The sequence below is a fragment of the Sinocyclocheilus grahami genome, unplaced genomic scaffold, assembly GCF_001515645.1.
Source record: "Sinocyclocheilus grahami isolate Dianchi unplaced genomic scaffold, SAMN03320097.WGS_v1.1 scaffold55.1, whole genome shotgun sequence".
In the NCBI taxonomy this organism is placed as follows: domain Eukaryota; kingdom Metazoa; phylum Chordata; class Actinopteri; order Cypriniformes; family Cyprinidae; genus Sinocyclocheilus; species Sinocyclocheilus grahami.
The window spans coordinates 3,011,307-3,036,759 of NW_015505234.1; the positions used below are offsets into that span (position 1 = coordinate 3,011,307).

Genomic DNA, 25,453 nt, shown 5'->3' on the forward strand with positions numbered 1-25,453 from the left:
TGCATGTGGACTGAATATTAAACAAGTTAGTAATGATAACAATGTGTAGCATGCTGATTTGTAGAGGCTCTGTAGATTTGCACTTAACAAGCCTAAACAGACAGTGAATGAGAGAGAGATCGACTGAGCGCGTGCGATTACTTGCGTCTGTCCTCAGGCCGAGTCATAAATATTTGTGAAAATAGGTTGTCATGTCCAAGGAAAGCGAAATCTGTCTTAGCATCGACGCATAGTTGGTCAGCTGAGTTTCTAAAGTGGTGCTCAAAGTTAAAATGATTTCAACAGCATGTTTCATTACATCTCTTTGAATGAATGAATCAGCGTTTTTGAACATGTAGTTGAATGAGTCCCTTTCTACCACCTTGTGGCGCAACACTGTAACTGCACTGACTGACAGCCCGTCTAGAACGTGTGCGTGCAGGTGGAAATATCAATAGAAAGTCTCTTGTCCAGTCAGATTAGAAGATCAGATCAGAACTAACTGCTATACATATAGGCTAACGATAGCCTAACGATCTTATTGTCAGGTTTATGTTTTGTTATGTGGACCGTTATTTCGTCATTCTCTTCTGTTTACTTCACTTCCTGTTTCAACGCTATTTGGTTTCGGTTTCATTGGTTTCTGAATATGACCTTGTTAGTTATATCGTAACACATAAACACACAGATTATATTATCTGTGTGTGTGTGTATGGCGATAATACCGCGCTATTGAGCCACTCAAAATTACCGCAAGGGAAATTCCCTCAAAGCGACAGCCCTATTTGGAGGCATGTGAATTTTGAGAATTTTGTGTCCACAACGCAGTAAAAAAGAAAAAGATCCCAGAAACCATGTTTCTACACAAAGATAAAGGTTGCATGCTTGCAATCCTACATTGAGATTGCATTGATGTTTTTGCAGTTAATATAAATGAATTCTCTTTTTAGACTGTTCTGAACGTTTCTGCAATTTTTGAGGAAAACATAAATGCATGTCTTTTGGTGCAATCACAGAATACTAGTTAAAGGGGTCATATGATGCGATTTCAATTTTTCCTTTCTCTTTGGAGTGTTACAAGCTCTTGGTGCATAAAGACGATCTGTAAAACTGCAAAGACTAAAGTCTCAAATCCAAAGAGATATTCTTTATAAAAGTTAAGAGTCAACCACGCCTACCTAAAACGGCTCGTTCTAACACGCCCCCACATGTCTACGTCACGATGTGGGAAGATTTGCATAACACCGCCCAAATATTCACGCAAAGAAAGAAGGCGTAACTTTTATTCTCTCTGTAGTGTTGTTGTTGCCGTGTGTTTCGTTGTGAAAGCGAAACTACTTTGTTTGGCCTTCCAAAAGAGGACGATATTCGCTTCGTCTTGCCTGGAGCTGATCCGTGCTGGTCGCTGAGGAAATACATCAACTTCACGCTGTGGATCGGATCAGCACATGTGGTTACCGCAAGCCTGCCGGCCTACGCTCACTCAAGCCGCCGGCTCTTTTGGAAGAACACGATTAGAAATCAGTGATTAAGTTGTATTTACAACACTGTTCCAGAACAGTTCAACCCAAATATTCAGATGTGTGCAGCACATTTTATGGAGGACTGTTTCCTGATCCTGGGAGAGTAGACTACAATGCCAGCTGTTCTGACTCACAGACTGCAAGTACGATTTCATTTAAAGGATTTGCCACTGATGATTCAAACGCGAGTTTTGAGCAGTGTAGAGTAGGGCTTGTTGTTTGTCATTTCTCCGATTACAAATGCAGACATGGTTTTATGTTAACGCGGACAGTATAAGTCATTATAATCCATAAGTATGTCCCCTCTGGATGCAACAAATGCCTCGTTTGTAATGGGTTTTATTGATTTTGTCTGGTCGATTTTGTAGGGGCGTAACATTTCTGTCACACGCTTGAGGTATCCGGCCAATCACAACGCACTAGATAGCTGGCCAATCAGAGCACACCTCGCTTTTTAGACCGATGAGCTTTGTAAAAATCGATGAGTTTCAGAAAGGCGGGGCATAGAGGAGAAAGAATAATGTACAGTATGTGGAAAATAATGGTTTTTTTTTTCCTTAAACCGCATAAACGCACTTCATTACACCAAATACACAAAATAATGTTCTTTTTAGCAACATCATATGACCCCTTTAAGGTTTTGTTCATTATGTGACCAAGAGTGTAAGTGCGCCCACCACCAAGTCAAGGTTGTTTAAGGTTATTTAACTATTGTTCAAAATTAGTACATTTAAACTGTTTTTTTGGGGGGAGATAGATTGTGGGAGTCGGAACTTACTTTTGAGGGACTCTGAAAATATGATTACTGTGCACGAGGAGAGTGTTACATTAGTCTGCTCGACGAGAATACATAAGGGGGAACCGTCGGAGCGGACATCTTGGAGGGCCCGCGTCAGGCCAGATTCCACCTGCAGGTAAAGCATTTCCACCGCGAGGCCACGTTCCTGCAAACACTGGCCTATCGATTTGGGGTAATCCCTTTGAAAGAAGAAGAAGAGATCTGGTTATTGAGCACCATGTTTCAGGGCATGAGGTGAGGGTGCTAGGTGTGGCCTCGCTTGTATATGCAGTAATGAAAGGGTAAAGTTTTAATACAATTTAATAGTGTTTAGATATTATAAAAAAACATATATAAATGTTTTACCAAAAACTTTGTAAATTAAAACATTGTAAAATGGATCTTAATAAAATGTGAAACATTATCAACACGTTTATGACAAGATCTATTAATTGGATGACAAAAATAGGACTGTTTGTTTTGCTTGTGTCATACTCATTGTGTATTAATAAAAACAGAAGTATGAGTTTCCAGTCAATGTATATTAAAATCTTACAATTTTCTAAGTTGCATTTACTGTTTTGATAATAGCAATGTTTGTGTTTTTCATATTTTATAGATTGTGTTTTTGTTTCATTTAAAAATATGGCTTTGATTACTGAACATTTTGACTATCACCACTTCTTAAAGAAGCTCATATATTTAGCTAAATAAACAAGGAAAGTGATTACAATGTCTGTTTTTTTATTTCTGGACACATTTATTCTTTCAATGAAAGTTTTTGTAGGAGGATGAAAATATACAGAATACCAATAAATCAGTCATGTGTGGGAAAAAAAATCAAATTCAACTTATAACTTAGAAAACACTCTAAATATGCTTGAGACCTAACTAATTTTGAAAATGTGTATTCAACATTTCTGGAAACATTTAAAATGTCTTTTTTATTATTTCTCTGTTTTTAGATATGTGGAATAGAAATATTTGATAAATGATAAAAATTAAATGAAAATGTTTACATTTAAACTTCAGATCATTAGAGGCCTGCCCTAATAAGCATACTCTTACCATGCTTTTTAGGGCAGGCCTCTAAGACCCCCATGTTGAATGCAACATATGACGCAGTAATAAAATGATGCAATGTTAGAATAAAATTTTTTATTAAAGCAAGGCCACAGGGCGTAAACATCGGTGGTTGATTTTCTGGATAAATATAATTTACACAACATACATATTGACTTCTGTAATATGTAAAAAAAAAAAATTATATTGTTTTTTTTATTAAATTCAACATTTTGAGATTCATTTTAACAGTCATTGATGGATGTATCATGTTCAGTGTTTTTGTTGTTTTTGGATTAGCAGTGTAAAATGGCAATATCAGTTAATTTAAATTACTAATTTATAAAGGTTATAAAGAGACGGATAGCCAAATGTAAAGAATAAGAGCAATTCCGGAGACTTTTGTTTAATAGTGGACACATTTTTGCAAATTCTGAACATTTAAAATACTGTACGTTTGTTGTTGTTCTTTTACTTGAAGGCACATTTAATTCCTTTTAAAGTTTTTGGATGATTTATAATAATAAAATATCCATCAGAATTTTTTTTTATTAACCATCAAGGATGATTCTGGATACATACGGATTCCGAATCTTAAACCTGACGAACCCCATCAGTCTAACATTTAGCAATAATGAAGCACATTCACACAACAGAGAATTTTTTAGAAAACTAACAGCATCACACAAAATGTAAGTAAACGAGTCCCATAATTTCACTACGTGCAAACTCAGGAAAAAAGTCTGCAAATTGCATTTCTATTTAAAACAGAAAGCAAGTTTCACACAATAAAAACATTTAATGCAACAGAATTTTACTGCTACCTGCAGTAAATACTCACACATTCTGGTTGTTCACCGACAGGACGACACAGTCTGCAGGCTGTCTAGCACCATCTCCATGTAGCTGCTGGAAGAACCTCTCGTATATGGCACTGCGCTGAACTGATGCCTCATATTCTTCAGGTGAAACAGCTGTTACAAACACATTTACATGACAAAGTTGCTAAAAGAAATTTCTCATAATGGCCACAACAGCAGCAGTGAGAAACCAAGTTGTTTATTAAAGAAAAAATCATACCGGTTGACTGATGTGGTGAATGCTCATAGTCTTCAGTGCCTGAGTAGTCAATCCCTTCACCTAAGCTTTCAAAGCTGAAAAATGAAGGAAGATTGGTGGAGGGAAAGGTGTTTAGATGAATAATAATTCACTACCAAAGAAGAAGAAGAAGAAGAAGAGAGAAACAGGTATGTGAAAACTAGAGATTTAAAGCTAGACAAAGATCAGTGGTATTGCACTTTGTTGACTATAAAAATAAACACTCTTCTCTTTTGTCATATTCAAGGTACCTCACAGATTCTGGATGATCATCTTTTCTGTCCTCCCTCATAGGATATGGTGTTCTTCGAAAAGATCTGGGAGATTTTGAGACACTGCATGGAGTAAATCAACATGATTAAAGGGTCATGAAACCCCAGACTACTTTTTCTGAGATTTTAGTAGAGGTGTTTGTGTTGCACATCATAGAAGACCATGTTAAAACTGGTTCATTTTAAGCTTTTTTGCGCTATTTTCATTTTCCGGGTTTAAAATCTACATGGACTATAGTTAATCGATGACGCGTTGGGGTCTATTAAATTATTCATGAGACTGCGTGTTTTTATCCTATGAGAAGACGCTTCGCTTAATTATTCACAACAGCATGTGCTGATTTGCTATGACAGACGCTTCAGACTGTGAGATCGCATACATTATCTGAGAGAAACGTACATGAATCAAAGGAGCGTGTTTTTTTGTTGCTTTTTTAATAAGAGTTCGGCATAAACACGATTCATTTAGAGAGTATAACCATTTTTTTTACAGCTACCTGACACAACCCGTCAAAAGGCTTATATAATCGCCGCAGAATAAGCCTTGAAAAGTTACCAGAGCTGCAACAGCACGTTCATGTATGTTTTCGATACAGAGTGCAAATGGCTGTGCATATAATTGTGTTTTAAACTCGATGGGAGTGAAATGAAACTGTGTGAACGCGAAGCTGTGTGTGTTGTTGGTCTCCCCTCTTCCCCCTCCGCTAGCAGCACACCACGCCCACTTTTTTAGCAGTTTTTAAAAAACTGTGGTGAGAACTAACCAGTGCTGAAACAGGGGCTTTCATGACCGTTTAAGATAAACATAACATCAGCAATGTAAAACGTAGGCTGTGTTAAACTCTAGTGTTGCCTAGCAAGACAGGACTTGAAAGCATCATATTAATTCTTCAAATGTTCCAAACATATTCAAGCAGTAACGTTAGCTCAGTCTTTTGAAACGCAGCCACTATTCAGATGTGTCACATAACGTTACCTTCCTCCACTATGGTTTGGTGGTGGTCGTCTGCCCCCATCATTCTTCGACCACGACGACATTTGTTTTCTTCTAAATGAACGGCATAACAAACAGACTTTTAATATCGCAGGACACAAGACAATTAAGTTTTGGTTGCCCAGCAAACCCTGCATGTAACGTTACGCAACCATTATTAAAAAAAACTAGTTAAAACAATGTTTAATATCTGCGACATTTGTCAAATTATTGTTATGAAAACACTAAACCTGATGTGAAGCCCATCATACCTGCGTAGATATTCAGTATATATTCCCGCTGCTCTGTGAATCGCGATAAACTGATTAATTTGCTCATACGTTATTTCATCTCTAACGAGATCAGTACATACTAAAATAAAAATGGATAATAGAGATTTATCCGAGTTACTGCTTACGGCAAAAGACCCGCTACACGCTCGACCCGACTTCCTGAACTAGAGTATTTGAGGAAGCGTGTGGCGCCTCCTAACGGACAGGCAGACAAACGACAACCCCAGTGACGTCACTACCCAGAGCTCTTACAAGATTTTCACTGAATCCCAAATCTGCTATTTTTGGATTTTTTTAAGCGGATCCCAATGCCGGTTTTGTAATAAATCTAATTCTCTTCTTATGTAGATTTTATATTTACAAACGTACATTTTCGAATTGTAAACCTATTTTTGTAGTATTTTTACAAGAGATAAAAAATTATTTACTTACAATTTCAATTTAGCTGAACAAGAAAGCACAGCCTGTACAATCTGCACGGCCTACACATTTTTATCATTCTGTATAATGCCCTCTTCACTTTATTATTTATTATGTTTCTATTTTGAGCCATTGTATTGGTTGTTCATGTTTTCTTTTTTTCACTCTCTATTGCTGTTATTTGTAATTATTGTGTTCTAATTTTGTTGTACCATAATGTAAACTGAATGTTCAAATAAAGCATAAAAAAGGCTCCTGAGAGTTTAAAACCAACACATCAAATATGAGTTGTTGTATATATTGTTCCCTTTTATATCTGCCTCAGAGTGGGGAAAAAAACCTTTATTCTTTTTGTGAAGCTGAAAGTCACAATTGTGAGATATTAAGCTTCAATTACAAGATCTATATCACAAAATTGTAATTTTATATTCTGTAACTGCAACTTTATCTCATAATTGCGGCTTTTAAGTCTCAATTAGGATGTACAAAAAAAGTCGGCAATACCTTTTTATTTTTGCACTCTTGAGATTATATGAAGATGTTAGTCTCAAGTTGTTATGAGAGCATGCTATGGATTATGAGGCATTTTTGATCACTATAGTTCACATTTTGGTCTTGGGCGCATTTGGATTTTGGAATTCATGCAAATCACAGATGAAAGGAGTAAATAATGTCAGGTAACAAAGCCTGTGCAACACATAAAACAGACATTTATTACAAACATCACAATTCAGAAAATGAAAGATTCTTAATTCAATCATACTCTCTTATCTTTGGGAGCGCTGGAGATTTCAGTCTCTGTAACTGCTTCAGACAGTTCACATTTAGCGACAGCAGCATTAGGACACTGATATGTGCATTAACCATGGCAGAAAACGCATTCAATTTCCCCAAACCTCATTTAAGGGATGCCCTGCACTCTGATTGAATCAATTCTCACTCAATTCTGTCATTTTACCTAATGTAATTTGGCTTCATTTATTTCTAAATGGACTTTGCATCGTACATCAATATAAAGTACTATTTAAAAATCACAGTGTCTTGATTCATCAAGACGTTTTGCAATCATATTCAGAATGTGGGGCAATCAACCCAGAACAGATTCAAGTACAATCAAGTCTGAGGGAGCAGAATAATGGGTTTTCTGAGGCAGGCATGAACATTAAGAGGAAACAAAGTGGTTAAGACACTTTAACTTGGACTAAAAAAATAAAAATGGGAGAAGTCACATATACATTTAACACATCTGAACAGAGACACACAGCAGACCAGAGTTTGAGGGGAGAGACTGAAAGACAGATCAGTATGTAATAGATGCATTTGTTCCATATTTTATCTGTTCCTGGAAATGCAGATAAAAAAATTCCCAGAAGCCTTTAAACCTCCTGGTTTCCTCAATAGCCCTCGGATTGGGGCCTCCTTGGCGTGCAACAATATAGTTTTCTCTCTCTCTCTCTCTTCTTCCCTCCAGTTTTAAGGAGGGTTTACTCCATCCGTCAAAGGTCCACGCTGCCACGTTCAATCCTGAGACAGCATCATGATTTGATTGGTCAGGTTGATCTCTCAGACAGAGGGGACTGGACAGGATGGAAGCTTGAAGGGGATAGTCCACATCTAGGGTTGGTGGGCTGATGTCAGGACACATGGGAAATGAGTCTGACTCTTGTCTTGATGTCTTGGCGACACAGTGGGCACGTTTCCAGCTGTAAGGCACACTCCATACAAATCCCACTGAAGACAAGACAGAGAAACAGAAGTTGACTTAATTGTTCAGCACAAAGAGGTAACATAACAGTAAACAATAGGTTTAAACGCCCCATGAATCACTTGACGAGCACAGTTTTCTCCCCTGTGTTGATGTATTTTCATATTTGAAACATATTAATAGGGATGCATGGCATCATTATTTCATTGCACATGCTTATTTCTTTTATTTAGATCACATTTGCCATCATCTAATACATTATCACTTAAGGTCATCTTTAAAAACACATACAATTTAATAACTGATAAATGTAATCTCTAATTTAGAAAGTCTCAAAATAAATATGCATTTTTCATACTGTATGTGCCTATAATGCTGTGATTCCTAAAATCACTTGTATTTGAAAGATTTGAGTTTTTAGTGTTTTATTTTTACTTTAGACAAAAATATTATAGTTTGTTTATTTATGATTTAATGGCATGTCAACTGTTGTACTCTAGGCTTCTTATGTCACAGTTAAGGAACAATGACTGGCTACTTGCAACTGTGAAAGGCAACATAACAAAAAATATCATGTTACTATGAGATTAATTCATAAAACACTGCAATGAGATTCTTAAAGGGGTGGTTCACTGTTTTTTTTCTAGGCTTGATTGTGTTTATGGGGTGCAGTCTAACATGTGTTAATGCTTCGTTATTAAAAAAACGCATTCTTTTTCACATAATTCACCTTTATTCCACACCGCTCTGTCCCTTCTCTGAGAAATGCGCTGATCATTTCCTGCTTTTATGAAGCCCCGCCCTCAGAAATAGGCGATGGGCTCTGATTGGTTAGTTGGCCCAGTGTGTTGTGATTGGCTTAACCGTCTCTAGTGCGCATCTAAACATCCTGTCCCGCCCCTCACCTCAGTGGCATGTGCTCTGGTTGTATTGTAAACAATGGCATCATTAATATCGCTTATCAGTTTGAGCCCGATTGAGAAGCAGAGGATATTATTGAAGAGGATAGTGCAGAACCTGTGCAAGCACGGCTTTTAATGGTAGGCCTATGTTTTTTGTTTGTTGTCGTCTCATACTTTTAGATATGCTGTTATTTGTAAATGCTACTGCTTATGTTAGCCTTTAATATACGGTTTTATCCTGATTAAAGCTTTAATACAGTATGACAACTGCACATGCGTCCATGTTTAACGCTTCTCATAGCTATGTGAAAATAAGTGTATAATTGGAACAGCTCATTGTTATAGCTGAGCTGAATGAGAGAGAGAGAGAGAGAGCGTGTAGAGCAGGGGGACACAAGGAACAGTATTAAGAACAGCAGCTTTATAACATTGATTTTGAAACTTGTGAATCCATTAGAATCGTTAGAAGACAGAATCACGACTCATATATGAATAGATTTTTACGTGCACCTCTAGTTTTCTCTTCCTCTTCTCTAAAGCAGTGCAGCATGGCCTCGCCCCCTTTGCTGCCTTTTCCCGAGTGCGGGGTTTATCTGGGTTTGTTAAGTCACGAACCCGGGAAGTAACTTGTTGTAGTCCCTACCAGCCATTTTTGTAGGCATTAAACTGCCAGAATTTTAAAAAACTATATCTCCGTTTGCATTGAACTTTCAGCTTCGTAACTTTGCAGATATTGTTTATGCTCAAACAGCAACATTACACACTAACTAACATTAAAAAAGTGAAATCGCAATCAACCACCCAGTTTTATTATCTTACTTTGCACATTTTGGATTAATACATAATGGTAAAATATAGGATAATAAATGTCAAATGTGTTTTAAATGTCCTACTTCTCATAGCAACACTTGTTCTTATGTACTCAAATTCAACCAAACACAACAATCCTGCTTTCTTGAGCCTCCAATCACATCCCTTAACCCATAAACCCAGTGGTGTAAACACCGACTCTATATGTTGAACTTTGTACCTGTGCAAACAAGGTCTCAGTTCAGTGTCTGCCATCTGGTCACAGCAGAGGGTGCAGCAGTTATCTCTGATGCTAACTTGCTTGAGCAAAGCCAGGCGCCTGTGTCTGAAATAATGAAAATAGTGGCATGAATGGTATGAGTCACCTGCTTTAGGTGAGAACTAATGTATTATTTCACATTCACAACAGTCATTGATACTTGGCCCTGTGTACAGAAATCTAATAAACGATGCAAACCTGGGCAAAATGATTTTCTCATCTGATGCGAGTGAGGCAAACTCATTAAATGTGTTGAATTTGATGGAGGGGGGATGGCGGAAGGGCTTGGCTCCGAAGTTGAACTCACACTGTTGGTAGGACATGAAACTGGCTGCAGCAAAGAAGCCAGACCTAAGACAAGGTAAAGCAAGTTTTAAAAAGCTCCATAAACATTTTTTTTTTTTTTGCATTTGTTTTGTGGTGGAGGAAGTGAGCTTTGCTTACGTGGCGGAGGAGAACACCTGCTTCTCAGGAGGCAGCTGGTGTCCGTTTAGATAGAAAATCATCTGCTTCTTACTGAGGTCCAGCAGGAACCCTATGGCATCACCTAGAAAGCCCAGAGAATACTTAGTACAAAACTTTGCAAATGTTTTTTTTCAAAATGATGAAATACACTACATGTAGGAAAACATCACATAATTTAAGAACTTGGGTGCTGAACAGGATGCTCTGCACAAACCTTCTTTCCAGCAGGGGTGGGAGTGAGGTTTACTGCGAGCGTTGTACCAGATCAGCTGCCTGCAGCCATCATACGCACATGAGTACTCATCATCTCCAATCCCATAACCCTCCTGTACAAAGAAACATGTTCTTACTACTGAAATTCAAGTTGATTTCTTCATTTAAGTGATAAGATACTATAATAAGAGAAAGCACAAATATCTAAACATAACCAGAAACACACATGGTTAAGAAACTTGCTGTCCTTGGTTGCCCAGCCAATCTGCATGACCCCAGAGGTGATGACCGTTACTTCATAGTACCAAACTCCCGAATCCACACAGAATGTACAGCGGACGCTTTCAAATGATGATGCATCACACCGCGCCTAATGAGAAAAGGCCAGATCACGTTTTTTAAATTTTTGCACTAATCACAATATTTTATTCGTTTGTTATGGTTACAACTAGCTATTCTTCCACAATAGGTAAAAAGGTTAAGGCATGCTTAGAACTTTATGAGTTGTATGTGAACCATTCAAAGAAGTATGAAAAGATGTTTTGTTTATAGAGTGGCCTAACTGGAAGTGAAACAGCAGAATTGCACAGAATTCTGTAGATTTCCACATAATCTAAATCATCATCTTTCATATCTCTACAACATTCCTCATGCCATTTATTTGGTTTTCACTTATTTCTTTATTCTCATTTTGAAAGTGCTTTAAATAACGGTCTCCTATTTACCAATAAGAGTGTAGTTCAGTTCGGTTGATCACATCTTACATGATCTAAATCCATTTTGCAGAATTTTACCCACAGTTATAATAATGGTTTGTCTCTCACCTCCAGTCCAGTAGGAGAGATCTTGAGATATTCGCTGACGTCATTACTGTTCAGCATGGCGTTGATGTTGTTTAAGTTGACCTTCTCATAGGTAAACTGGCGCCCCTCTTTAATGACTACAGGCCAAAGTGTGACCAAAGATAAAATTATCAGTGTGAGACAATGTACAATCTTAATATTTCACTTAAATTGACAAAATCATCACCAATTACAAACAGTTCTTCCATATTCCACAGAAAGTGAACTCAATGAAAATCAAAAAAAGTATTTAAAGGATTTCACATTCTATGGGAAACATTTATTTCCTAGGTCATTCTTCATTTAAAAAGTCTCAGTAACGGTAGTGGAAGATACTCACAGAGGTTATCAAGGCTCCACTGGGCACAAAAGCCCACTTGACGCTTCAGGTAGTCTGGATGATCTGCCCAGCACTCCAGAACAGACAAACGCTTACTGATGCACGATTCCGACACTGTTAACTTGTTTTCACCTGAGATAAAGACAGACTGTCATTAAAGTACCTTTCTGAGACTCTTCTGATTGAACATTTTGAGCGGAGACCAGTTAGACTTACTGGTTTGAGAGAACTTCTCTAAAGCGATGAGAGCAAACAGCATGACAGTGGGATGGGCCTCAGAACTCTAGAAGAACAACAAGACCACTTCAGTGGCTATAATACCAGCTTTAATGCAATTGATCGTGCAAAACCAAAGCATTAGTATAAAAAGAGTGAAAATGATCACCAAACTGGGATATTTCGCAGCTTAGTTTACATAAGTATTCTAAGTATACTGGGGAGGAAGATTTGCATTGTGAATGTTAGAGTACATCTACGGAGCAATTTGAACCATCACTTCAAAAGACTTCCTGTTTTCAATGATGTGACCTAAAGAAATACCCCATTAGTCAGTAGGTTTAATAAAACCACTCAACATTCTTACCAAACTCTCAAGTAAGTACTCCAGAGTTCCAGGGCTGAGGAGCGCAATGCTCGCTGGACCTGTAGACAGAAGAGTAAAAAGATGAAGTACTCCAGTATTAACCAAATGATTCCTTTGGGCAGTGTGTCTTAGGGCTGTCAAAATGGCTGAAAAATTACATTCGAATTTTGTAATTAAATATGATCAAAATTCGAATTATATTCAAATTTAAAACGCATAATTTCAGTTAAGGTGACGAAAAGCTTTTGGCTTCTCTTCTGAGGCCACAAGAGGGCACATCGAGCAAAATACTACTAATGCAAATCAAAGCATAAGACAACATGACTATCTGTGAAAAAAGTGCATAATGTTTAAAATAATGTTTATAAACCAATTATAATTAATTAAGTTCCTTAAACAACTATAAACAAAACAGCATCATGTATGTATGCATAGTTTAATACAAAGGGCCGAAAGCCAAACACACAGAGTACATTTTTCATTTAAAAACACGAGTTGCAGTGGGATGGGGAAAAAACCCCACCATAAAGTCTCGAGATATGTTTTTTCAAAGTTGCATTAATTTTACATGGCTTTCTAAACATGCAGCTCTTTTGTGCGAGACGCGAGTGCAATGGTGATAGATGTCCCTCTAGAAAATGTGCAAAATATGCGTTCTGTGTAAACGGCTTGGTTTCAGTTTTGACATAAACAAAAGATCTTCTCTGCATTGATGTTCTCTTTTTCCGCAATATTTGTCATCAATTACGCAGCAGCGCCGCATCTAGTGGCTTCAACTGGATATGCTAAGAAAAACATAATCCAACGACAATTACATTGTCATCGCACCTTGTGCGCCACTGATAAGGCTGCCTCCTTAACGCACACCTAAAATTCGAATGCAACGTTTTTGCATTCGAATGTGGATTTTTATTTTAAACTCGACGAATATTCGAAATTTGGATTTATTTTTTTGACAGCCCTAATGTGTCTGACCTTAAAAACAGAAGCACATATCTACAAACTGAGAGAACTGGACAGTGTGCGTGTGTGTGTTTGTGTGCTGCAGCCTCAGCAAAGCTGTCAAATCACAGGCCTCAGCCTGCAGCATGCTCAGTCATGACAGGTCTTCACAGACTGCAAACTCAGCTCTTTAGCTTTAGAGGAACAGGCTAGTGCAAATATGACGTAAAACGAGATGCATATACTGTATATATACACACATATATACATACATATATACAAATCCTAAAATTATATGTATCGCTTACAAATAACTGGACATCATCACATCTGTGACAGTGTCAGAATGGGAAAAAGGCTTGCAGCATTGCTTCAGTCAATGCAGTGTGTGTTTTTTTGAGTATGCATGTCCCTTACCAGCCAGTTTCTCAGCCAGACAGCCCAGGACTGCTGTGGTGTTGCGGTGTTTGGCTGGGATGAGGGCATCCTGACGTGCCACAGCAGCACTCAGATTTAACATGTCTGACAACTTCTGCAGAGCATCCTTACAAAACAAACTCTTCATCAATGACTGAATTTGTAATGGGTCAGAAAATAATGCACTGAATCCGGAAACCACCACACACAGAACAGCTGCTCCTTCACCTTAATATTAGCTGCACTTTCTTCCTCAAAACTTAAACAAGGAGTCAGAAGCAATAACATATTTTTACTCATACTTAATATATATATTTTTACAAGGTTTTTACTGTCACTTTTGATCAATTTATTGTATCCTTGCTGAATAAAAGTATTAATTTCTAAGTGCTAAAAAACATAATGACTTTAAACTTTAAGTAGAGTATTTGAAGATAACAATATGTATATACACAAAGATTCTTCGTGTAATTTAATAAATTTTTTCTATATTTGGAATTTGATGGACCCAAACCAAACGAGGATAAAAACACTTGCATAACATCATAATACCTTAATCTTGAATCTTAATGCTCAGTTAAGCATGATTCTGTCCGCAATTATAAACTATAACAGAAATTATACCAAGATTTTATCTTGCTATCAACATAAAATAGAAAAAAGAACCATTTCAGAGCAAAAAAAAGCATCTGTTGAAATCAATTAAATAAAGCGAGAGGGATATCACTCAAAAGCAGCATAAATTCAAGTACCAGGGAAATGTTGTGGACCCATTTTCAAAGTGCTAGAAAAAATAGAGCTGCATTACTGTCCATTAGCAAAAACAGAGGTGGAAAAATAGTTTGGTAGTCAATGTTGTGTGGTAATGTATATGTGAACTCACTTTGGTAGGCAAAGGGCATTCATCCAATAAGAGGGTTATTACGGCCGGTCCTAGTGGGTCATCTAGAGGAATTACCCTAATTAAAGACTGCACCACTTCCAACCAGCCATCATCTACAGCGTGAGAAAAAGAGGGACAGAGACAAAAGAGGATTGAGGGAAGAACAAACAGAAGTTCAGTCTATGGGACATGTCTATTACACCGAGCCATTATTATGACAATGCATTCAAACAACATTGAAAATGATTAGTTGAACAATATGGGTTTTTCCAATTGCTAATGCCAACATCTCGAGAGCAGACGGTCTATAAGAAGTCAACATTATATATATATATATATATGATAATGATGATGATGATGATGAGCAAATTAGATAACTAAAATTACACATTTATTTTACAGAAACACTCAGAAATGCACATAAATTGACACAAAAACAATCTACTAAACACATGCTATTCAGGGAGTTTCGATGTCAATCTTGAAGCCCACAGTAGCGTTTCCACCTGTTTACTCCTGCATGAAGCTCTAAGCAGCCACCTGACACCACAGAGTCTCAAACCACAACATGCAGGCTCAGCTCGGAGCAACAGATGCATGTATAAATAAAATCAACAGTCACAGAGGCTTTGGCAATGGCACAAGAAGAGAGGCAGGCTGGCGACCTGCATATGACCTTGCTAAATTTTGACCCCTGATTAGAGTCTGGTCCATACGCAGACCCAAACAATCTCTTCAACATTACAATGGTACACTTAGATTCACTGCAGGTAACATCCATGGCTAATTAAAAAGATAGAAGGTAAATTTGTATGCAAAAAGGGCATGTAAACAAACAGCAGCGCACTGCCCTTGTAAACTAGCAAAAGCAGTGTAGCTTTTACACACTTTCAAACACAGTGTTTGTTCCTGCAGTCTTGAGGCTCTGAGGGACTTTAAAGCTGCAGCTTTCTGTTGCAGTCACTGCAACAGAACTGAGTGACAGCATGACAATGGCACCGCAAGGCACGAGCCAAAATTCAAAAGCAGCCGCCACTAATACCCACAGAGCTTCCACAGCTTCCGCTGTTAGATTAAAATCCTAATAACTTAATCAGTAGCCAGGGGGTTACAACAAGCTGCACTTGTTCCCCTGATGGAAAAAAACAAGCCTGGAACCAAAGAGTCGAGGTTCGGCTGGTTTGCTTGGCTAATAACTACATTGTTTTCTGACAGACATTCAAAAGTAGCTATTCATTCTGACTAAATAAAGCTCAACAATGAATGTTTTGAGCTTTATATTCGAGTAGATGAAGTAGACAGCAATGAATGTCACAGCTCATGCACACGCCTGGAGCAAGGAGAAAGTAATAAAGCTGAAGAGCTTGTGACTGCACACATTCTCGTTGTGCCATCAGTGTTGTCATTCTCCTGTGGTTCCAGATCATTTGGGTCATATTTACGATTCAAGTGATCCATTCAAAACAAATCAGAGTTTATATGAAGCAAAAATGGCACCATCCAAGTCTGAGATTTCAAGCATTGAGAAGAATGGGAATCTTAACAGACAATTTTCTCCAGGCATTTTAGGGGTTTTTTAAACTTCATACACTGGTTCATGAAAAGACCAAGCATAAAGATGCATTTGAGATGAATAGCAATCCAATCACCCCAGTAGGTGGTAAGCCGTACGATTTGAGAGAGAGAAAAAAAATCTAACTGCCATTTTGAAGATTAAAAAAAATTGTGACTGCAATTAAAAATTTTATTTAAAAAGAAAGGAAACAAAAAAAAAATCAGATTTGCTGTTCTCATTTGCGGGGATGGACAACTTTGCCAAAAATGTTGAGATTATATCTCAATATGACTATAAAATAATGAATTCAAAAAATCTTACAAATACTAAACAAAATTAAGAAACTGTTGTAATATTTCACTTTCAAATAAAATAAAAATGAGAAATTGAAGAAAAAAATAAACTAATAATTTAATTTTAAAGTACAGCTGTAAAATTATAATACTAATATTTATGGCTGTCTTCATGGCTGACTGTGGTTGTCTAAGTTCTTAATTTTCAAACGTTAAACCATCAAGCTTTTATTTTAGCAGAAAACCACAGGGAGCACTTAAGCTTCTCTTGTGTTGACAACAGCTGCTTTATAAGTGCTTCTCATAACAGGTTTATTGCATATTCTCAAATTCATGTCACGAGTGAGCCAAACTCAGAGTAGATGCATACGAGCTTGAGTGGTGCAGAATTTACAGCAAACCAAGCTGCAGTTTACATGTAAAAGAACACAATGGCACACTTCACTCTGAAACACGCAGTGCGATTTGGTAATCCCATTATCCATATAGATAATCACATATAAGCCATACAAGTAGTGACATGAGTAAGTGTATATGCATCTGCATAAACATTATTCCTCCCAATCAGAATGCCAGCATTTGAAAGTTTGTGAATCCCACCATCCACATGTGAACAATCTTGGATGACACACATGGATGACAAGAGCATTAGAACTTTCTTGTACTGGCATATAGCGCAATAGCAGATTTGAACCCTTTATGGAAATGCTACAGCATTTTGCGTGTCATTCACTCACCCGTCTCTGCCATCTCATGCAGCGTGATCATGGAGTACGGCGGCTCTTGGTCACTGAAACACAAAAAGAACAAATACAATAGTTAATGGCAAAAATGTAGAGCAACCTAATAAGAGAAAATGTTTACCTGTGTGCCTCATACCCAGGGTGTAAGCATCTTATTTAGTCCTTGGCTGCTCTAGACATTAGTTATGAAAGCCTAATGCTATAATAGGTGATTGTGTGAAACATGACTGATTGCTATTGGAGGGCAGACTCCCGCCGCCACCGGGGCCGTTTTGGCTTTAGGGTGTATGCATCCATTTTGCAAGCTGGGTCTGCAACAGTAAATCCAAGCAGCGATAGCAAAATCCCTTGAGGTGCTCCTAGAGGGAGCCGGGCCCGATCAAAACACCACCAGAGACACTTAAGCAGGGAAAATAAATTTGCCTCTATTCTGCGGTGTGACACCGTTGCGGTTCATTTGTCAGTCATAAATCAGTGGTTGGTGATGTTTTCAAACAGCAGACGAAGCCAAGGAAAAGATAGCTATGAGGGTGGTCGAAAAAGAGAAAGAGAGAGTGTGTGAGAAAGGTCTAATGCCCCCAGCCGTAGGTGTCTGACTGCTCTGTGATTGTTGTGTAATGGTCACACAGGGATATGTACTAGTTAGAAACACACTGATTTTCTGCACTGTACAGAACAGACCCCCCTAATTCAAAGTTCTCAACCTTTTTGACTCAAAGTCCCCCATACTGGCTAAAATATTTGCTCTAGGATGGTAATTAAGACAATATTGCTTGTCTTCAAACTTTATTAATGGCAACTGGGTGTAGTAAATTATAGCTGATTCATGTTGTGATTCTATTAGATTGAATCTTTCAATAAAAAGAGTTATGGATATATATGCTCATTACAGACATATTTATAAAATGTTTCCTCTGGTTGACAGAGTAAGTATATTAAAAAATAAATATTGAGCAAGAAAAGTCATGCAAATTTTTTATTTTTTTTTCTTAGCTATATCATCAAAACTAGGGTTTCAGGTTTAAGAATAAAAACGGCTGTCAAAGGATGTGGTTGACCAACCACAATATATTCCAACTGTAAAAGAAAAGAAAAGAAAAGAAAAGAAAAGAAAAGCTGAGACTCCCCCTTGTGCCCTTTAGGTATTTTTCAAAACAAAAACATTTTCTTTTCTTGTGAAGTTGCTGCTGCAGATTTTTTTCTCTTTAATCTGAGATTCTCTTCAAAAAGTGACCATAAACTATTCAAATATTCAGGCAATACTGCAGGCCTCGCAAATAAGATGGTGGGTACAGAGCCACCAAATCTGTCTGATGTACACATAAAACAACTTCTCGTCTAAAGTGAACATCCATCATTAGATAGCAGTAGGCCGGCTGTGTGGGAAGGTGTAAGAACATGTAAAAAAGAGGAAGAGTGACTGGCGACTCTGATATCCAGCCAAAATGTTAAAAGAAACATGAAGCTCTCTCTGTTACCTCAAGCTGCTGTCTTGGGCAATACATTAAGATTAAATGTGGTGCTGTGTGAACGAATGAATAAATAAATAATGGCATGCTCATTACAGAGCTGTACCGGGCTTCTCCATAAGCTCTGCACATTTAAAGCTGCTTTATTTCAAAAGTGAAAGCTCTTGCAGACTGTGTGGCATTGCTGTGGTAGACAATAATTCTGGAAAACAACCCACAATGCAAATGGATGTTCAACAGCAAGCCAATGCTTTTAGCCAAAGATGGAGAGATGTTATTGCTGACGCGCGAGTGAACCGGGAACTGAAATTGATATGACGTGCATGATTCATTCCTACAGAGATTTAATGACAAATCTCTGCAGATCCTCTTGTCATTAAATGTTCACTCACTTGTCAACAAGAGTCCTGATGACGGCCAGTGTGTCCAGTACCAAACTGTCCACGTTTTGCTTTTTCCGACGTGGCTCGTGCGGTCCTCGACCTCGCCGGGGTGGTCGAACCGGGTCCCTGGGCCGGCTGCCTCTGGCCTCTGGGGGATCAGACACAGAGTTTTCCACTCGCCTGAGCTGCCTGCGAGGGGCTGATCCCTCCTCCACGTCACTGTCCTCTCTGCACACGCAGCTGTTCCCCATGGCTCTGCCGGATGAGAGGCTGGGCCAAAACTGCACCGACTGCAGCTGTTCTACGGTGAGTCGCAGAACCCGCACGAGGCTCCTGCTGGCACAGAATGCAATCCAGGTGGCTACTATCATATCATTGGAAGGACTTTAGAAGGTGTCTCGGTACGGGTCGGGTAGACGTGTCGGTCATTGTGCTACTGCAGACCATCAGGAGCCAGATGCAGACGAGCAAAGCTAATAGTGCAGTCAACACACATCCTACAGCCTGGGAGGTTTTCACTCCTGAAAAACAATACACATCAAATTATTATCAGTGTGGACAGAAAACATGACAATGCGAAACATGCAAATGGCAAATAAAATGCTCAAAGGAACCGCTAATATATTCTTTCATGTAGCTTGTTAAAGTAAAACACTTAAACAGTGATATTAGTCACTGATCTCAAATAACAACATATGTAATATATTCATGTTATTTATTAATATTATATTCTATTCTATTGATTTAAATGTTTATTGCTGATATTATTAGTTACAATAATATCCAGGGCTTGTCTCCTGAACAATGTTTTGCTTTAAGGCATAAAGTTTCTAAGTAGCCAGTATAGTACAATTACCACAGTTAATATAAAAAAACTAACCTGACTAATTTGATATTAACCTAAATGTAAATTCAGTTAAAAATAATGTACAATAACTACATAAAAAAACAACAGGCAGTTCGTATTTAAGTAACGTTACATAAGCTATACAAATATCCTTGCTAGGATATGCGATTACAGCAGTTGTCAGTGTTAGCAGTGGCTAACTAACAGCTAGCAACCCAAACAACTTTACAAAAACCCCATTTAAAACACAACAACCCACTCACACATGAATGAACACTGGCCAGTCACTGACATTTACAAAGCCGCTGAAAGCTTATAAACAGCAAGCTGTCATTTCAGTACATTAACGTCAATAAACTTGAGTCTCTATGGCTGCGTCTCAAACCATAGCGAGCTGCCTACGTAGGCAGCATTTAAAGGGCTAACTCATCTGTAAATGAAAAGTCTGTCATTGAGATTTAAAACTTCATAACCATTTTTCCCCCATGAAACAAGAAGGAGATGCTAAGTAGATGGTTGGAGACTGACAACGTCAGCCACCATATACTTTCAATTCATGAATGCTCATAATGAAAGTGAACGGTGACTCAGGCTGTCATTTTGTCGGTCTCCTTATCCAATTTCTTGATACTTAAAAACGCCGAACGGGCCTATGCCCACAAATGCTGCTGGCGTGAATATAATTCCGGTAATGTTGTCTAGATAAGTAGCTTACTAACGTTAGGTCTTTTAACACAGCCTTTTTTTATAATGTCAGAAACTAACGTTAGCAACCATATAACTAGCCACACCTCCAAAGAGATGAACAAAGCGTTAGTTTAAAGCCTTTCTTTAAATTGGCACATACACTAGCAGGTCTTTTATCGTTAAATAATGTGAATATACCAGAGACAAGTATTTACTCACCCGGTAAAGCGGAGGATGTTCGGTAAATGAAACAGCACTGATCCGTAGGCCGAACACAAAAGACTACACGGGAAGTGTGTGTGTGCTTTACTTCTCAGCGATATGATTCGTTCTCTCACGCACAACAACCACTTCAACAATCAACATTTTGCCGATCCACGCAGAAAGGCTGATCCAGCTGGTGTTTGACAACGAAAGTAAACGGCTGACTGAGAAGCGAAACCATAAAAACTGCCTGGGATCAGTGTGAGATAGCTGGAGAGATCAATGAGAGCTCTGTGAGGTGTTAGTGATGGGAAGTCCGACTCATTTCCGCGAAACGGTTCTTCTGAACAACTCGTTTCAAAGAACCGGTTCAACAAACGATTCAGCTGTTCCTTTACGTCAGAACGTAATTCCGTCATCACGCGGTCCGTCTCATCCCTTACAGTACATACGTTCAAATCTAAAAACGTTCCAAGAAAGCCAGTTGTATGCACATACAAGTGCATCTCAATAAATTAGAATGTCGTGGAAAAGTTAATTTATTTCAGTAATTCAACTCAAATTGTGAAACTCGTGTATTAAATAAATTCAATGCACACAGACTGAAGTAGTTTAAGTCTTTGGTTCTTTTAATTGTGATTAGTGAGTTTGTATCTGAGATCTATTGCTTTCACCGTTTAAATCCAGCACGAGGGGGCAGTGTTTACCTTTTTTTTTTTTACCAAATCTGTCAGCATTGCTTAGACAAAAATTATCTGCTGTATCTATTATATATCTGTGGACTTGGAATTTAATTTATATTGTGCTTCACATTTAAAATGAATAGTTAGATGCATGTGTATTTCTCTTTGAAAAGGCATTGTTCATTATTTGATCTTAAAGTTCTTTACGAGTCAGCGTTCATCTAATGTAATTAGTTCTGCTGGAATGCTAGGTGAAATGGTTTTTCCAATTATCACAAGTTTTTATTCTCTATCTCTGAACAGAACAATTCTCGAGCTCTTTACATCCGGGTGTATTCTGATTGGCTATCAATGTTTTTATCGTTCAATGGCTGGAAAAAAGCTTCCCGAACAAACGACTCTTTTGAGCTCTTTCTCTGAATGAATAGTTCAAAAAGATTGATTGAATTAGTCTTATGAATCCTTCGATGAATTGAATCATGTTTTGTATTAGTATCATTGTATGTCTTGTGTATACACACACACACACATACACACACACACACACACACACATACATACAAAGCTGTGCTTTGATCTATATCATAAAATAGATTTTTCATCATGGAACCACTGACATAATCAGCAGTGGCCTTTCTCTTCTGCCGATCAGGTATGACTGTAGATCATAGACTATGCTGTAGATAGAAGGTTGGAGGATGGGTTGTCGTGGCAACTGAAACCTTTCTCAGGGCTTGATAACTGCATCTAAAAGCACTGCTGAAAGCCATGATCTGCAGCATAATACAGTAATGTGCCCTAATTGTACTGAATTTGCCTCTTGTGGAGGCACCAAATTGCCTTACCTGTAAGTGTGTCGCCTTTTTCGGCCATCTGTGAGCGCAAGGAAGTAGGTTTGATTTCTAGGGTGACTTAGATTTTTAGGAGCGGTTGCCCTCTTTATCTGAGCTTCCTCTTCTTTCAATGGGTTTAGTTCTGTTTGCATGCTGTTTAAGTTTGAGGTCATATATGTCCTCCCAGACGTTAGTTTGTTTATGAGAAAGATTCAGAATAAAAAGAAAAACTGAATTTGTCTTGTGGCTTACCACAACAGCAGTGCCAGAAAGTAGGTTGTCATGTGTTGCTGAGAAGTTTTCTCATGGTTTAATTGTAGGTCAGTGATTTCTCCTTAACCGATGAACCTCACAGTGCTCTGCAGATGCTGGCAAACAATGAGAGCCAGAAGAAGGAGACGGAGAAAAAGGCAGGACCCAAACCCTCCGAGAACAGGACCAGTCACCTGTCTCAGGCCCACCTGCTGGCTGGGGCAGTCAAACGACGCAGGTACGAAAAGGACAAACTCACCTCAATGTGTTCATTTAAATGATTATACTGTATTTAAACCTATGGAAATATGAGGCCTAAAAATCTTCATGTATAATTATTTGTGATTCATTTTTGTCTTTGTATAGCTCGTCTCAGTCCTCAGAGGGGAGTAAAAAGCAGAAAGCAGAGGAGTCTGTAGCCGGCAATGGCAGTCAGACAGGTGAGCAATGTAGTATAATGCTGGCTTTACATAATGTAATTATGTAAAGTGATTTTCAGATCATTATTAGATCTGTAATTATTTGCCATACTGTTTTAATTGCTTTTAAAATGTATCATATTATAGTTGATAAAAAGGTGGGGAAGTGTTCATAAGAATCCCAGCGTGAAACTAATTTTTAAAAATGTTTTTAGGAGTCTGTAAAAAAACACCATATGTACACTACACTAGTTTGTGGTCTGTAATTTTAAAGAAATTATTACTTTTATTCAGCAAGGATGCATTAAATTGATCAAAAGTGACAGTAAAGTCTTTTACATTGTAACAAAAAAAATCTACAATATTCTTTTAAATTTCAATTTATTAAAGAATCCTGGAGAGAAATGTATGATAGTTTCCACAAAAATATTAAGCAGCATAACTGCTTTCAAAAATGATAATAATAATACGAAATGTGTAGATCAGTATATAAGGATGATTTCTGAAGAATCATGTGACACTGAAGACTGGAATAATGACTGCTGCAAATTCAGCTGTCATCACAATAATAACTTATTAAAATAGAAAAGTCATTTTAAATTGTAACAATATTTCACAATATTACAGTTTTTACTGTATTTTGAATTATTGAGCATAAGTGACTGCTTTCATAAAGTCTTACTGACCCCACACTTTTGAACAGCAGTGTACAATGGTTTCCCCATAGAAATTCATTGCAAGTTTTTGTTTTTACAACTGACAAGTAAAATTCTATTTTAACATGGCATATTCCTATAGCTAACTAGATGAAATGTAAAAGTAGTGTAATATTTACCGTTAGAAATCAGGAGAAATTGCATCACCTTTCCATATTAACCTGCCGTGTTAGATGTGAAATGCATCAGAGACTGCGTGCGCTCTATGTGCATGTATTGTTTTGTGTTCTCAGATCAGGAGGCGTTCGAGCCCAAATCCCCAGGCGCGGGCGTGACTCGCTCAGGCATCCTCCACCTGCCCTCCGCCGCTGTATGCGTGGGCATCCTGCCAGGACTCGGCGCTTACTCGGGCAGCAGCGACTCTGAGTCCAGCAGCGACAGCGAAGGTAGCGTGGACAAGATTGGCTCTCCCATATAGCGCCACAGGCTCTTCAGATAGACACACTGACAGATCACACTCACTCACTATCACTCTCTCCCTCACCTGTGCTGCCCAAGGCTTGGGTGCCGCCCCCTCGCCTTCTCAGCGGTGCACTACCTAAAACGATTTAACACTAGGTATCCGTTATTTCAGTGTTTCACTTTTGGATAAATATATTTGGTTACTTGCTTGATGTTTATTAAAGGCTGTAATGTTAACTTCTATTGTGGTTGTTGATGTCTTGTGCTCTCAAAACATGACACTTCCCCCATCCTCCTCATATTACGTTCCATACAGTATAAACCCCTGGCAGCTTAACCTGGTGACGCACCTTCCCATCTACCCACCCTTGCGGTTTCTGCAGAGCTCTAGTGGCCAAGGGGACACTGACTGACTGACAGCTGTGGATCAAGAAGACATGAATCATTTAGTCCAAATCTCAGACACCATCATCACAGGACAAAGCAGATATTATGGGCTTCTTTCAAGTTTAAATGCCTCGAGTTCTTCATTTGTTTGTTTGACGTTTATTTTTTAAGACAAAATGCTGCTGAATGCTGGAATGTTCATGTCGTATAAGGATAGTCATGTTCACTGGAAAATAACCAGTGATGACAGAATGGAAAATAAAGGTGTTTCTCATGAATTTGTACTTCTTCTTTCTTTTATCATTTCCTATCAATGTACAACAGCATTTGCAACCCATTATAGTTCTGTAATGCAAGTTTCTGAGTGAAACTGAATATTCAGTCAGGAAAAAAAATGAAAAACTTCCATATGAGAATGGAGCCAGACTTGAATAATTGTGTAGTTAATTATGTAAAATTACTACCCTCTTGAAACGCTGGCAGGCTTTTTGAGGCTGAAGGTTAATTTTGACCCTCAAAAGCATCTTTGTGCTAAATTCTTTTTAAATTTAGCATGGTTTTATTTGTGAATGTACATTTTTTAATAATTATGTTAATCAGCATTAATAGTGTTTAATTTGTTTATTGTGTTGACTAAGATATTAAAATGGCTGCAGTAACCTAAAACAATAAAACAAAACCTAAATTGCTATTTGGCTACTGGTTAGTAGGAAAACCAAAAATGAAATTTCTATCATTGTTTATTCATTCTCATGTCATTCTAAAACCATAAGACTTTCAATAATCTTCAAAACCGAAATTATTATATTTTGCAACTATGC

General features: G+C 38.0%; 3 protein-coding genes across 7 annotated transcripts in view; 1 reads left to right on the forward strand and 2 right to left on the reverse strand.

Moving 5' to 3' along the window:
• The window catches only part of LOC107583785 (nuclear receptor coactivator 5-like), a 12,728-nt gene extending 6,554 nt beyond the window's left edge, over positions 1-6,174 (reverse strand). The window contains exons 1-6 of one of the 3 annotated variants that reach the window (XM_016270099.1): positions 5,958-6,174; positions 5,689-5,760; positions 4,692-4,757; positions 4,423-4,496; positions 4,184-4,316; positions 2,281-2,480 (exon numbers count right to left, since the gene is read on the reverse strand). In XM_016270099.1, coding sequence (XP_016125585.1) covers positions 2,281-2,480; positions 4,184-4,316; positions 4,423-4,496; positions 4,692-4,757; positions 5,689-5,750 — 535 coding nt within the window. In that variant the 5' untranslated portion in view covers positions 5,751-5,760; positions 5,958-6,174. Of the gene's footprint in view, positions 1-2,280; positions 2,481-4,183; positions 4,317-4,422; positions 4,497-4,691; positions 4,776-5,688; positions 5,761-5,957 lie in introns of all 3 variants that reach the window. The other 2 variants (XM_016270097.1, XM_016270100.1) reach the window with 2 other exon arrangements.
• Positions 6,175-6,892: 718 nt separating this feature from the next.
• LOC107583786 (RING finger and SPRY domain-containing protein 1-like) lies at positions 6,893-21,256 on the reverse strand. Of its 3 annotated transcripts, none has more exons than XM_016270101.1 (15): positions 20,956-21,256; positions 19,212-19,723; positions 17,345-17,397; positions 14,760-14,872; positions 13,877-14,003; positions 12,518-12,576; positions 12,151-12,217; positions 11,935-12,066; positions 11,577-11,692; positions 10,979-11,122; positions 10,754-10,865; positions 10,519-10,621; positions 10,273-10,425; positions 10,036-10,140; positions 6,893-8,129 (listed from the first exon to the last, which is right to left on the reverse strand). In XM_016270101.1, exons 2-15 carry the CDS (start codon positions 19,571-19,573, stop codon positions 8,033-8,035), a joined length of 1,743 nt encoding a protein of 580 aa, XP_016125587.1. In that variant the 5' UTR covers positions 19,574-19,723; positions 20,956-21,256; the 3' UTR covers positions 6,893-8,032. The 3 variants fall into 3 exon arrangements, with proteins under 3 accessions (XP_016125587.1, XP_016125589.1, XP_016125588.1); XM_016270103.1 differs by lacking the exon at positions 20,956-21,256 and adding an exon at positions 20,342-20,413; XM_016270102.1 differs by lacking the exon at positions 20,956-21,256 and adding an exon at positions 20,313-20,395.
• On the forward strand, positions 20,702-24,904 carry LOC107583875 (protein FAM192A-like). Its single transcript, XM_016270227.1, has 6 exons — positions 20,702-20,737; positions 22,777-22,946; positions 23,075-23,148; positions 24,077-24,229; positions 24,342-24,401; positions 24,562-24,904. Exons 1-5 carry the CDS (start codon positions 20,702-20,704, stop codon positions 24,383-24,385), a joined length of 477 nt encoding a protein of 158 aa, XP_016125713.1. The 3' UTR covers positions 24,386-24,401; positions 24,562-24,904.
• The last annotated feature ends 549 nt before the right edge of the window (positions 24,905-25,453 follow it).